Below are 12,783 nucleotides of genomic sequence, written 5' to 3' on the forward strand. Positions count from 1 at the left end.
GGACAAATTCTCAATTGATGGTACCATTGGGACATGTTGTGATGCCTACGAGAAAATGTGGGAAGGAAATGGCTTGAAATGTGGTGAGACAATTCACAGCTCTTGCATCGTGATAACACACTCGCACATTCATCCCTGTTGGTGCATGACTATTGCACAAAACATGAAATCACTGTGCTGTTTCTTCCTCCATACTCACCAGACCTGGCCCCTGCGGACTTTTTTTTTTTTTTTTTCCTTCAAAGTTGAAAACCCCATTGAAAAGGATGAAGATTTGTGATGATAGATGAGATAAAAGAAAATTTGCAGACGACACTTCGGTGATCCAGCAAGAAATGTACCAAGACTACTTCCGGAAGTGGAATTGTCATTGGGAGCGGTGTATCAATTGTGGAGGAGAGTATATCGAAGGAGATCATGCACAGTAAGTAAAAGGTAAGCATAGAAAAGTTTTGTGGACGAAGTTCTGGAATTTTTTGAATGGACCTGGTACAAAATTGATTAAGGTGAGCAGGAAGAGTGTCATAGGATTGAAATCAGGTGGGCGCCAAATGAGGAAATGTCCAGTAGCAAACAGACCATGCACATTGGAGATGTTGGTACACAGGGCTGTGGCTTCGATGGTGGCAAGCAGTATGTATGGAGGTGTGGGGAACACAAATTCCAGACAACAGACAATCTAGGAAATGGTTGGTGTTTTTAATACAGGACAGTCTGCGTACTATAGATCGCAGGTGTTGATCAATTAAAGGAGGTATACATTTGGTGGGTGCTTTGAAGCCAGCAACTGATGACTCCATCATTATCCTCCCAGTGGACAAGGGATCCTTGTCATGAATGTATTAATCAGTTACTTCCACAAGGCTATGACTTCCTAGAATCATACCCTGAAATGAGGTCCATTCTGTTTGAAATTTTGCCCACCACACCTAGAATAGCTTTTTTGTTGCCAATTCAATCTCTGCAATGTCCTTTTCAGACCCTATGCTCCTTTTGCACACATTTCTCTACTCTGTGTCTCCTATACCTTTGACTTACCTCATTGAAACACCTGCCCTATGGGTCCTTCTACCGACACCTATATTGATGAGCCAAAACATTATGACCACCTGGTTAATAGCTTTTCTGCCCATCTTTGGAATGAAATACATCACTGATTCTGCATATCAAGGATCTAGCAGTTTTCTGGTAGGTTTGCGGAGGTATGTGACATTAGAGGTCTATGCACAGGTCATGTAATTCACATAAATAACAGACCGCTGATTTGCTTATGTGATGATGGTGCCCAATAATGACCCAGATGGGTTCCATAGGATTTACCTCAAGTGAAATTGGTCACCAAGATATCAATGTGAGTTCACTATAATGCTCCTCAAACCACTGTAGCTTGGTTTTGGCTCTGAGACAAGGACAATTATACTACTGAAAGAAGACATTGCCGTCAGTGAAGGCATCAAGTATGAAGGGATGCAGGTGGTTCACAGCTGTCAGCATGTCTTCAATTATTACCACAGGTCCCATGGAAGTACAGGAGAATGTCTCCCATACCACAGTAATGCTCCCACCAGACTGTCTCTGTGGCGAGCTGCATGTTTTGAACCACTGTTCACCTTGATGATGGTGTTTGTGATGACCATCAACCTAGTGTAGCCAAAAATGCAATTGACTTGAAGATCCAAAATATTTCCTTTGATCGATGGTAGAATCCTGATGGTCTCATGCCCACAGCAATTGTAATTGATGATGTCATTGGGTCAACATGTGAACACGTATGGGTGGTCTGCAGTGGAGTTGCATGTTCAACAGTGCACAATGATTAGTGTGATCCAAAGCACTTGCGCTCTTTAAGTAGAAATGCCACAGATCACCATCTATCCTACTTTTCAGGACAGATAAGCCTCCAAACCCTATGTTCTATGATGAGTCATGGACATCCAACCATTTAGCATCTGACGGTATTTTCACTGTCTTTCTACCTCTTTTGGTTGAGTTCACTTCAGTAGCACGTTAACATTCAACCAGCTTCGCTGTTTTCAAGATATTCATTCACAGGCTCTGTGTAATAATGATATGCCCTTAGTCAAAATTGGTTATCTCAATGGATTTCTTCATTTGCAGCCCGTATCTTCGCTAGGATGATCCCTCATCCATGTCTGCTCCATTTACATACTTTTGTTACCACGACATATGCCTGCAATGCCACCAAGTGGCATCCACTGTCGTGGTGAGCTGTGGTCATAACAGTTTGGCTTATCAGGATATACCAATCCAGTAACTGGCAAAACTTATACTATCAGAGGGAGAGCCACCCAGAAATGACACGTGTTGTATACTAGCCATTTTGTACATACTATTTGGCCTTTTACATTGGCAGAACTAACACCAAGCTATGAGTTAGCATGAGTGGGCATAGGCAGAGGGTGTATACTGGCAACACACAGTATCCTACTGCAGAGCGTATTCTACAACACGACAGTCATAACCTCAGTGCCTATTTCGTCACACATGTCATCTGGGTTCTTCCCCAAGACATCAGTTTCTCAGATCTCCATAGGTGGAACTGGTGTTACAATATGTCCTTTGTTGTCGCCACCCACCTGGCCTTAATCTAAGCATTTCTTCTCTGTAACTATTCCTTTCTTCACTTCCTTTTAGTTTTCTGTAGCTCTTATTTTCTAACCTGCCTATCCACCTCCCCCCCCCCCCCCCCCCCCACCTCTACCACCTACAATGCAGTTGGCTTTCTGCTCTTATTAACTCATGCGCAATAATTTGTCACTAATCTCTATCTTGCGTATTACCCTATCTTCCACCTTTAAGCTCTCAGGTTTCAAGGTTTTCAAATCTCATCCAATGCTGTCCCCAACAGTCAGTCTTTCTGATACCGACCGGTCAGTCCTCCCTGACGTGTGGTTCTGGACGACTTTTCCGATCTATCTCCATTTGCTAAACCTAACCAGTCCTTCTCCTTCACTCACCTTCTTTTCCTTCAACAGTTCTGCCAAAAGTAGCCACTGTCTGCAAAAGCTTGCAAATTTCAGTATCTTTGTATGTAGTTCTAACTGCCGCTGCTTGGCGAGAATGTTTTTTGTCCATCCAATTACATTACATTTTCAAAAATTGATTATTTTCATAGATATAATAAATGTTCTGCTAAAACAAGAGCCGTATATGACATAAATTGATTTTAACATTGTACAAAACGTAAAACTATGTCCTTAACAATGGAAAAGTTAAAACACATATAGAAATATATTTTGATGTCTGACAATGATAGTTTTCCTCCGTCAGTGATATCTTTCCAGAGTGACTGCTTGTTCAGAATTACTCCATTTATCGGTCATTGACTAAGTACGACTGACGCTACCAAATTTGTTGAAGATTTTTGAAATTTTATTAGATACATCAACATAGCACAAAAGCTAACTTTTTACAACTTTCCTTTTTTAATGTATACTTAAAAACTACTGTGCTAGTAAACCCAGAATGTGTTTGGGTAAATTGTTGCATCCATATTCTGAGTCATTATTAATATTCTGAGTAATTATTTTGGTTCTGTATGTGCTTGCACCAAAGCAAATGACAAAAATAGTGCAAGATTGTGAAAAATAATGTACAGATCTGTTTTGAGGAGTGGGAGAAGTGGATGCAGATGTTTGTATGTTTATGGACTGAAGTCAATCCTACATTGAAGGTAACCACCATTAACTATATATAAAGGATATTTCAATAAAACTGCACAATTTAATGTTTAAATAAAACACATAAGTTACTTGGAAACTTGAAACAATTTTATTTTGAACTCATCAGTGTACAGTGTGGTTACATGTGGAAAACAGTATCAGACAAATGCCAGCCAAAACTTTGATGTTGAACTGTTACTCTTCTTAGTGAGATTTTCACTAATTTTGGGGTTCATTTCTGCATGATGCCCTCAGTTTACATGGCGTCATGTCGCAGAAACTTTGTGGCCAATACTGGTCTCCATTGTGTGAGATGACATGACCCTCAAATTTCTGCAACAATAAATGTGACTTGTGTACATAATGAAAGGTGGCATCATCTTGTTTCCTAGGTCCATCCCCTCCAGTTGGTATGGAAGAAATTCATGTATTGTGTTGCGATAACATACATCATTGCATTATCTACAGCATTATTGAAGAAAATTAGGCCCAAACACCATGCCTGCCCAAAATTCACACCAAAAAATGGCTCATTGTATGTGCATCATTGGTTGAAGTGTTATGTGATTGACAGTGAATAGAGATTCAGGGACTTGGTGCTACACTCTCATTTACTGAGGCAATATTCTCAGCAAATTGGGTGGTACGAGATTGCTTTGGTATCTTTAATATCAACAACTAAACCACTCTTACTATTTTCTTCTGGGTGCATGCATCCGTGACCTCGATAAATTTGAAAAATGTTGTTATTCCACCAGGCTGTGTTGTAAATTACTTTATCTGCACTACTATTTTCAGACACTGTCCATTTTCCAGTGCATGCAAAAACAAACACCACCTCGTAATAAAAAATAAGAAAGAGAATACAAACATGTACGACATTTGTGTTTTTGCTCTCATTCTTATTTTTTATTATAGCGTGTTGCATGTTTTTTAGATGCACTTGGAAATGAACAGTGTCTGAAACTATTAGTTCAAATAAAGTAATTTAAAACACATTTTGGTGATATGTCATTTTTCATTTTTAAACCACATTCCACAAACTTTTCAGTTATTTGCTGAATTTTCAGCAAATTTTATGCAGTTTGTGAAGTGTCTCTAGAGAATATTTCCTGTATTTTCAATAAATTTTGACAAAGACAGTGCATTCTGTCATGGTGAAGCAATTCATTTTCAATACTGGCTATGCCTGTAGATGATAACTGAGGAATAACAAGTGTTGCCAGCCAACTGGAACGAAAGCTGTGCACAATTTAAATTGTGCATTGTTATTGGGACACCCTCTATTTGACAAGTACACAGATTTGCAGCATCAGTGTTGTGTAGGACCTGATATAAAACATTTTCTGGCTGAGTCCAAGAAAATGTCTGTACCAAAGTCCTCATCCATTCCCACTGCTACGGTCGCAGGTTCGAATCCTGCCTTGGGCATGGATGTGTGTGATGTCCTTAGGTTAGTTAGGTTTAAGTAGTTCTAAGTTCTAGGGGACTGATGACCTCAGAAGTTAAGTCCCATAGTGCTCAGAGCCATTTGAACCATTGCCACTGAGTTGATTCAAGTTGAAGCTTGTCACAGCTCCAGGGCACAGTTCAAGGTCAGAAGGCAATTGTACGCTAATATACAATGATAAATAGTCCCTTAATCTTGTGAGCTGTGTGAGCTGCCTCGTTTCTTATTTGTCAGACCGACCTGATGTCCACTGGTAACCTATTATAGACTTTTGCACCAGAACGTAGAACTCCCTTTTGAACTCTTGAGTAGAGTCCATAATTCATATAGAAATTATTTTCACTTCTGCTGTTGTCGTTATGAGTTGCACAGTTAATCCTAAATTCACTGTAGTTGTTAACCACATACACCATTAAGTAGTAGGTCCCTGAAAAGTTGTCTGGTGTTTTATTATCAAATGTTCTTACTGCACACTGCTGTAGAACAATTTATTTATTTATTTTTTACCTGAGGTGCATTGCACTAACACATAAAGCTACAGGGCAACACTGAGTGAAAGCATGTTAGCAATCCTGTCTGCAGATCAATACAATCAAAGAAATTTCTATGTGCAAAACATAGTTTCATCGAGTGTATGTCCATTGGTATATACTTCTGGTACCTGTTAGTCATTCTTATTTTTAATATTGAGCTGTAAACCTGTTGTAAGCCTGTTCCATTATATGTCCTGGGTAAACCATTAACAGCAAGAAAATTAGATATGCAGAAGAACATTATTAGTATTTCATCAAAATATTACTCTCTTATTCAGTTTTTCATATCCAATGTCATAAGTTGTATACAAAATAACTCATTTACACATCATTGATGGTGACAATGTCTGTTTATACAGTGTCTATAACTTCATAATACGATGTCCCTCAGTCATGCATGTATGTGTGAAGGAACAAGCACTGTCACTGACAATTAGAGCTGTGGTAAACATTAAAAATAGATTAACATTTTGTGACTATGCATTGATGTCAGCTGTTTGTGACACATGAAAATTTGATTGAGACTCAAATCTAGATTTCCCATTTATCACGAGGGGTTGCCTTAACCACTTCAGCTATCTGAGCAGGCCTCCAGGACCAATCCAAACTCTCATACATCACATAGTCAGAACCCTTATGCTAGCACAGTTCATTATTCCTGGACAGGGAGACAAATATTATATCATCATCTTATTCCATCGAGGCATGGATACGTCATTGATGGTTACAGGTCTATGTTTATATTGTGTATGCAGCATCACACTACAATGTTCTTCAGACATACAGGCATGTGTAAAGAACATTTTAATGTGAAGATACAGACACTGTATAAACACAGATATTTTAACCATCAATAATGTATCCATGCTGTGTCAGGTTCAATTGACAGTAAAATATTTGTCACTCCCTATATGGGAATTGTGAAATGTGTGAATGTCAAGGTTGTGTACTCCGTGACATGGGGAAGTTTGAATCGGTCCTGGAAGCATGCTCAGCTAGCTGATGTGATCAAGGTGACCACTCACATTAAGTGGGAAATCTGGGTCTGAGTCCCAGTCTGGCGCAAAGTTTCATGTGTCGCAAACAGCTGACATCAATCCAAATTCACAAAATGTGAATCCATTTCATAATATATCATTTCATCCTCATCACTGGCATGCAAGTCACCCAATGTGGTGTCGACTGAAATAAAACTTGCACTTGGCAGCCAAACTTCACTGATGGGGCCTCCCGGCCAACAATGCCATATGATTATTTTTTACCACACTTGTAATCGTCAGAACAGCGTCTTTGTATTGTGAAGACACAAACACGGTATAAACACAGACATTGTAATCACCAGTAATGCTGCTCCGAATTTGTTCATCTCCTCGTGAACAGATTATAGAGTGTACTGTTTTGTAGAGTTAACTGAGAGGAGATAGCAGAATTTGGTGCTAGCACATACTCTTTCCTTTCTTAATAGCACTAAGAAGGTCACTAAGTTTAATGCACATTTTGTAAAAGAAAAATGGCACAAATAAGAAACTATAACGTCAGTGTATACAGAAAATGAGAGACAGAGAGAGAGAGAGAGAGAGTGAGTGTTGAGGATGAAAGGAAAATCAGTGTCTAATGCTCCATTAACAATAAGTGATGAGGTCAGTGTAGATGGAGTATAAGCTTGGAGAGAACTAGGCTGGTATGGTTTTTCTTGGCATTTGCCTTAATCAGTTTAGGGAAACAGTAGGAACCTAAATCTAAATGGCCAGACAAAACTCAAATTGGTATCTACTAAGTTCTGGGTTTCACACTGGTATATGCTCTGCTCTTCATTTTGTTATTATCGCTTTAACCTTTCATCTTTAGTTTTATTTTTTTCACAGTCAAGTAGCTTTTGGCATTATTCTGTATGTTGTTAATTGCAAAGTATATTTATATTCATGGCATTATTAGTTTTACACTTTTCTTCTGCATGAAGATTTGCTGTCTTCATTAGAGCAGAGGCTTTTTCTTATACTTCCCATATGTTACACTGGTCATTTCATAAATTTAAAAGCTGAATTATGTTTAACTGTTCTTTCCTCTTCCAGGTATGACTTCAACTGGACTAGCGTGGTACATCAATGGTTACTTAGTTCCTGAGCTGTGGTTAAGACGGGGTCTGACATATTCATTTAGCGTATATGGAGGCAACAATCCACATAGTGCAGAGACATATCATCCATTCATTATAACCGATGAACCACATGGAGGATATGATAGACTTAGTGAACAGGCACAGAGGAAAGTTAGAGTACTTGCAGGGATAGAATTTACAAGGAGAGGACAGCCAAAACCAACTACAGGTAAAAAATAGATTTATATCAACATAACGTTTAATGCGATTGTCACATTTCAAAGTGGTTTACATCTGCGTTAATACAATGTTGTCAACATGCAAAGAACGTTTCATCCACCATTTCTGAAAAGCCATGGGTGATTTGAGGGACATGTGTATGTATCTTTCACTCAGAACATGTCTGATGTATGAGGATTTGATGTAGACACGTGACATTAGGTAGTAATTATCAAACGACTAGAAAGCACACAATTACATTTGATGCTCATGACCATAACCGTATCCATCTAAACTAGACAGCCATTTTCCCTGTATGTCTTGTATGGGGTGAGGTGTTAACTATTTTTGTATAATCCTTATAATCTATAGCTATAGACTTGATCCTTGACAAAATAAATGCCAAGGAAGACAGTTCTATCCAACACACACCTTAAGGAATATGCAGCAATTGTTGTTAGCATCTGTGTAATTTTCCAAAGAGGTAATAATGACTTTTTTTTTTTAATGAGATTTTTGCCGTCTGGCTGTGCAAACATTTTTATTTTATATTACTATCATGATTTTGCCATTATCAAGTACAACAATGTTGTGTATAATTACACTTTGATTGGTGAAGTCATTGTCAAGATCTATGAACTGGGTGTCCCAGCATCAAGATAAGTACGAAATCACCTAAATGTATTTCGTGCTTATCAACATGTTGGCACAGCCAGTGCAGTAGATCTTGATGATGACCTCACTTAACAAAGTCTTAATTATACCCAACATTGTTGTATTTGATAATGGCTTAAGACCAAAATCATGATAGTAATATAAAATAAAGAAGTTTGTAACATAAAATGGCAAAATATCACTTCAGACGTTGTTACAGGACTGTCTGCCAAAAATATGAAAAGATAATCAACTGCAGTTTTGTTTGTTAATGGAAGTGTTCAGATGAAATTGATATTTGTGAGTGAAACCATATTTTCATTATTTCATATGATGTATCACTGTTAATTGTGTAATCGACTTAGTTCAGTGCCCAGTAATTCATCTCGCTAAATTTTTCTTGTGTCTTTGGCGTTCTGAAGTTCAGTGGAGTCTCACCTTAGAGGGAAGGAAGGAAGGACTTTGTAAACTGATCCTCTGCATATTTTACATCAAATCACTGCTCTGATACTCTGCACATTTTCCATTGTATGCACTGTTCATAGCAGCCCTGATACAATTTTTTCGCCACCACTAATGATGTGTGCACTTAATAGATTATTTATTCATTGAGAGAGTTTGTTCTAACTTGGTGTCAAGTCATGAAAGAGGAAACTGTTGCACTTTATTAGAAAAAGACTTCTAATGATTGTTATGGGACTATTCAAAGTGTATTATGTAATTACTCACCATATATCAGAAATGCTGAGTTGCAGATAGGCACAACAAAAGACTTTCAGAAAATTAGTTTTCAGCCAACAAGACCTTCATTGGAAATAAATGCACACATGCGTATGCAAACACACACACACACACACACACACACACACACACACACACGCGCGCGCGCGCGCGCGCTCGACCACAGTCTCTGGCTACTGAAGCCAGACTGTTAGCAACAGCAGATGATGAGAGAAGCAGCTAGGTGGTAGGTGTAAGGAGGAGTATGGGACAGATAGGGGGAGGGATAGCAGGGTAGGGGTGGGGGACAGCAAATTGCTGTTTGTGGGAGTGTACAGGGACGAGGTGGAGAGAGGGTAGGGCAGCTAGGTGCTGTCAGGAGGTTAAACGGAGGGCGAGTGGAGGGGGCTAGCAGAAAAGGAGACAGATAAAAAGATTTTGTATGGGTGTGTTGGTGGGATGGAGGACTGTGTAATCCTGGAATGGGAACAGGGCAGGGGCTAGGTGGGTAAGGACAATGACTGGTTAAGGTTATAATTGGGAGGGTTACAGGAACATAGGATATATTGCAGGGAGAGTTTTCACCCGTACAGTTCATAACAGCTGGTGTTGGTAGGAAGGATCCTGATGGAATAGGCTGCGAAGCAGTCCTTGAAAGTAAGTGGGTAGGACATTCCACATTTCTTTTCGTGATTTTCCCCACATGTTTGAGTGTACTTTTGTAAACTCTTTCAGATGTACTTCTAAGTTATTTATGTATTTTTACACATTCTTATGCATCATCATGTATCCTTGCTCCTTCCATCTGTGTCGTTATAGAAAAGTTTCCGTATCTGTAGCCAGACTCCAGACCCACATACTGTTTCTGTGTTGTTGCTTGGGTCACAGAATGCTCCCAAATGACCTTACTATCAAATGACTCATCTCCGGATGCTAACCTTCCTTCCACAATGACCATCTGTTGAGATTCTGCTAATCCTTAACCCTCACCAACATAGTCCTGGCAAAACCACAGCAATCAGACCCAAACATCCTTGCAGTACCTCCTCTCCATCCACAGAATTCCGTTGGTATGCAATCCCAAATCCTGAAGCCCATATCACACATTGAAACTCTTGCCCTTCAGGAATTAGAGTAACATGTACAACTCCACCTAAAAATACTCTCTACTCTGTACACTTCCTACTCCCACCTTGGACTATGACTATCCACTAACTCTACAACAAACTCCCCCACATCTCCTCATAGCTGACAAACCCTGTCTTGCAGACCTACTACAGTTACCCCATCCTCAAAACCTCCCTCGCCCCACCACATAAAATCCAGAACATAAACAGACACAAAAAACAGTCATGAACCTTTCCTCCAAAAGCCTTAGCCCTGCAGAAGTATCAGTCCTTTACAAAGGCCTGACCTTATGCGCCACTCCCAAATTCAGTCACGCAGATATTGTGAAAGACCTTCTCTCCTTCTCCCAGTCCCAACGGTGGAAACACTTTTTTGCCACCACCTTACCAATTACACTCAACCAAAGACCAATGTTGAACCCTGCTTGAGTCAGTTCACTTCTGCATCTATCTGTGATCCACTCCCAATGCCCCCAAATCACACCCTGTTAACCTTGAACCTCATCTCATCAACATTCCCCAAATCCTTCAACATGCAAACTAACCTTACACCTGCAGAAAGAAATGAAATACACCACCTAAAAATTGACTTTATAATTGTACCTGCTGACAAAGACTCCACTGCTGTTGTTTTGAACTGCAAGGATTACCTGGCAGAAGGACTCCGCCAGCTGTCAGATTCATCCACATAAAAACACTGCCACAGTGACCCATTTGAGAAATCCAGCAAGATCTCTGGTCTCTCTTCAGATCCTTATGCCCATCCCAGAACCTCTCCCCAGAGTCTCTATCTCTCCTCCTACAGCTCCTCGCATTCCTATATCTGTGATAGACCAGCACCTTCAGCCTATTACCAGCAGCCTACCCTTCTCTATACAAGATACCAACCATTTCCTCAGTTCCTGTTCCTTTACCACATGGTACCCTGCTCGTCACTATTGATACCACTTCCCTTTACACTAACACACTAACATCCCTAATGCCCATGGCCTCACCGCTATTGAACACTACCCTTCCCAAAGCTCGACACATTCAAAACCTACAACCTCCTACTTAGTCCTCATCCACAATTATTTCTCCTTTGAAGGTATTATCCACATACAGCCGTGCGGAGTGGCTGCACTGTTTGAGCTGCCATGTTACAGATTACGCGGCCCCTCCCACTGGAGGTTCAAGTCCTCCCTCAGGCATGGGTGTGTGTTGTTCCGAGCATAAGTTAGTTTAAGGGGTGTGTAAGTCTAGGGACCGATGACCTCAGCAGTTTGGTCCCTTAGGAATTCACACACATTTACCTACAAACAAATGCAGAGTACAGCAGTAGGCACCTGCATGGCACCATCCTATGCCAACCTATTCATGGGCTATCTAGAGGAATACTTCGTAAACACCAAGAATCCCAAACCTCTCACCTGGTTCAGATTCATTGATGACACGTCATGATATGGATCCTATGTTCCTGTAACCCTCCCAATCATAACCTTAACCAGTCATTGTCCTTACCCACCTAGCCCCTGCCCACTCTATCCATATTCCTCCAGGACCTCAATACCTTTTCCCCCATTTGCTTCACCTGGCCCTATTCAACCCAACAAGCTGTCTTCCTCGATGTTGACCTCCACCTCAAAGATGGCTACTCCAGTACCTCTGTCCATATCAGACCTACCAACCACCAGTAATACTTCCACTTTGACTGCTGCCAACCATTCCATACAGCCTAGCCACATGTGGCTGTCGCGTCCGTAGTGACGAGAGGTCCCTCTCAAAATATACCGATGGTCTCACTGAGGCCTTACATACCATAATTACCCTCTCAACCTTGTACAAGAACAAATCTCTCATGTCTCATCTCTCCAGTCTCCCTCCATCTCCCAAATCCCTACTATCCGGCCACAGAGGACCACAGTACCACCAAGGACTGGAGCAGCTGAATCACATTCTCTGCCATGGTACTGACTACCTCTTATCATGCCCTGAAATGAGGAATGTCCTACCCACTATCCTTCCCCCCACCCCCACCCCCACCCTCACCCCATCCCAACCCCCTTATCCCTCCTCCCAAGCCCCCCACTGCAGTATTCTGTCACCCACTGAACCTACACAATAACGTCGTATATCCCAAACGACCCCTGCTCCCAGCCTCTTGCCTCATGGCTCATATGCTTATAATAGACCTAGATACAAGACCTTCCTCTTACATCCCCCCACAACCACCTACTCTCAATCCAGTAACATGCATCATCTAACCTATTAAAGGCAGGGCTATCTGTGAAACCAGTCACGTGATCTACAAGTTAAGCTG

The 12,783-nt window shown here is 40.7% G+C and overlaps 1 protein-coding gene across 2 annotated transcripts in view; it reads left to right on the forward strand.

Annotated features, from left to right (window-relative positions):
• The window catches only part of LOC124605194 (protein Skeletor, isoforms B/C), a 67,370-nt gene that overhangs the window by 47,427 nt on the left and 7,160 nt on the right, over window positions 1-12,783 (forward strand). For both annotated transcript variants that reach the window (XM_047136719.1, XM_047136720.1), the window contains exon 11: window positions 7,739-7,993. In XM_047136719.1, the coding sequence (XP_046992675.1) occupies window positions 7,739-7,993 (255 nt within the window). The remainder of the gene's footprint in view (window positions 1-7,738; window positions 7,994-12,783) is intronic.

The sequence above is a fragment of the Schistocerca americana genome, chromosome 3 (genome assembly GCF_021461395.2).
Source record: "Schistocerca americana isolate TAMUIC-IGC-003095 chromosome 3, iqSchAmer2.1, whole genome shotgun sequence".
NCBI classification, from domain to species: Eukaryota; Metazoa; Arthropoda; class Insecta; order Orthoptera; family Acrididae; genus Schistocerca; species Schistocerca americana.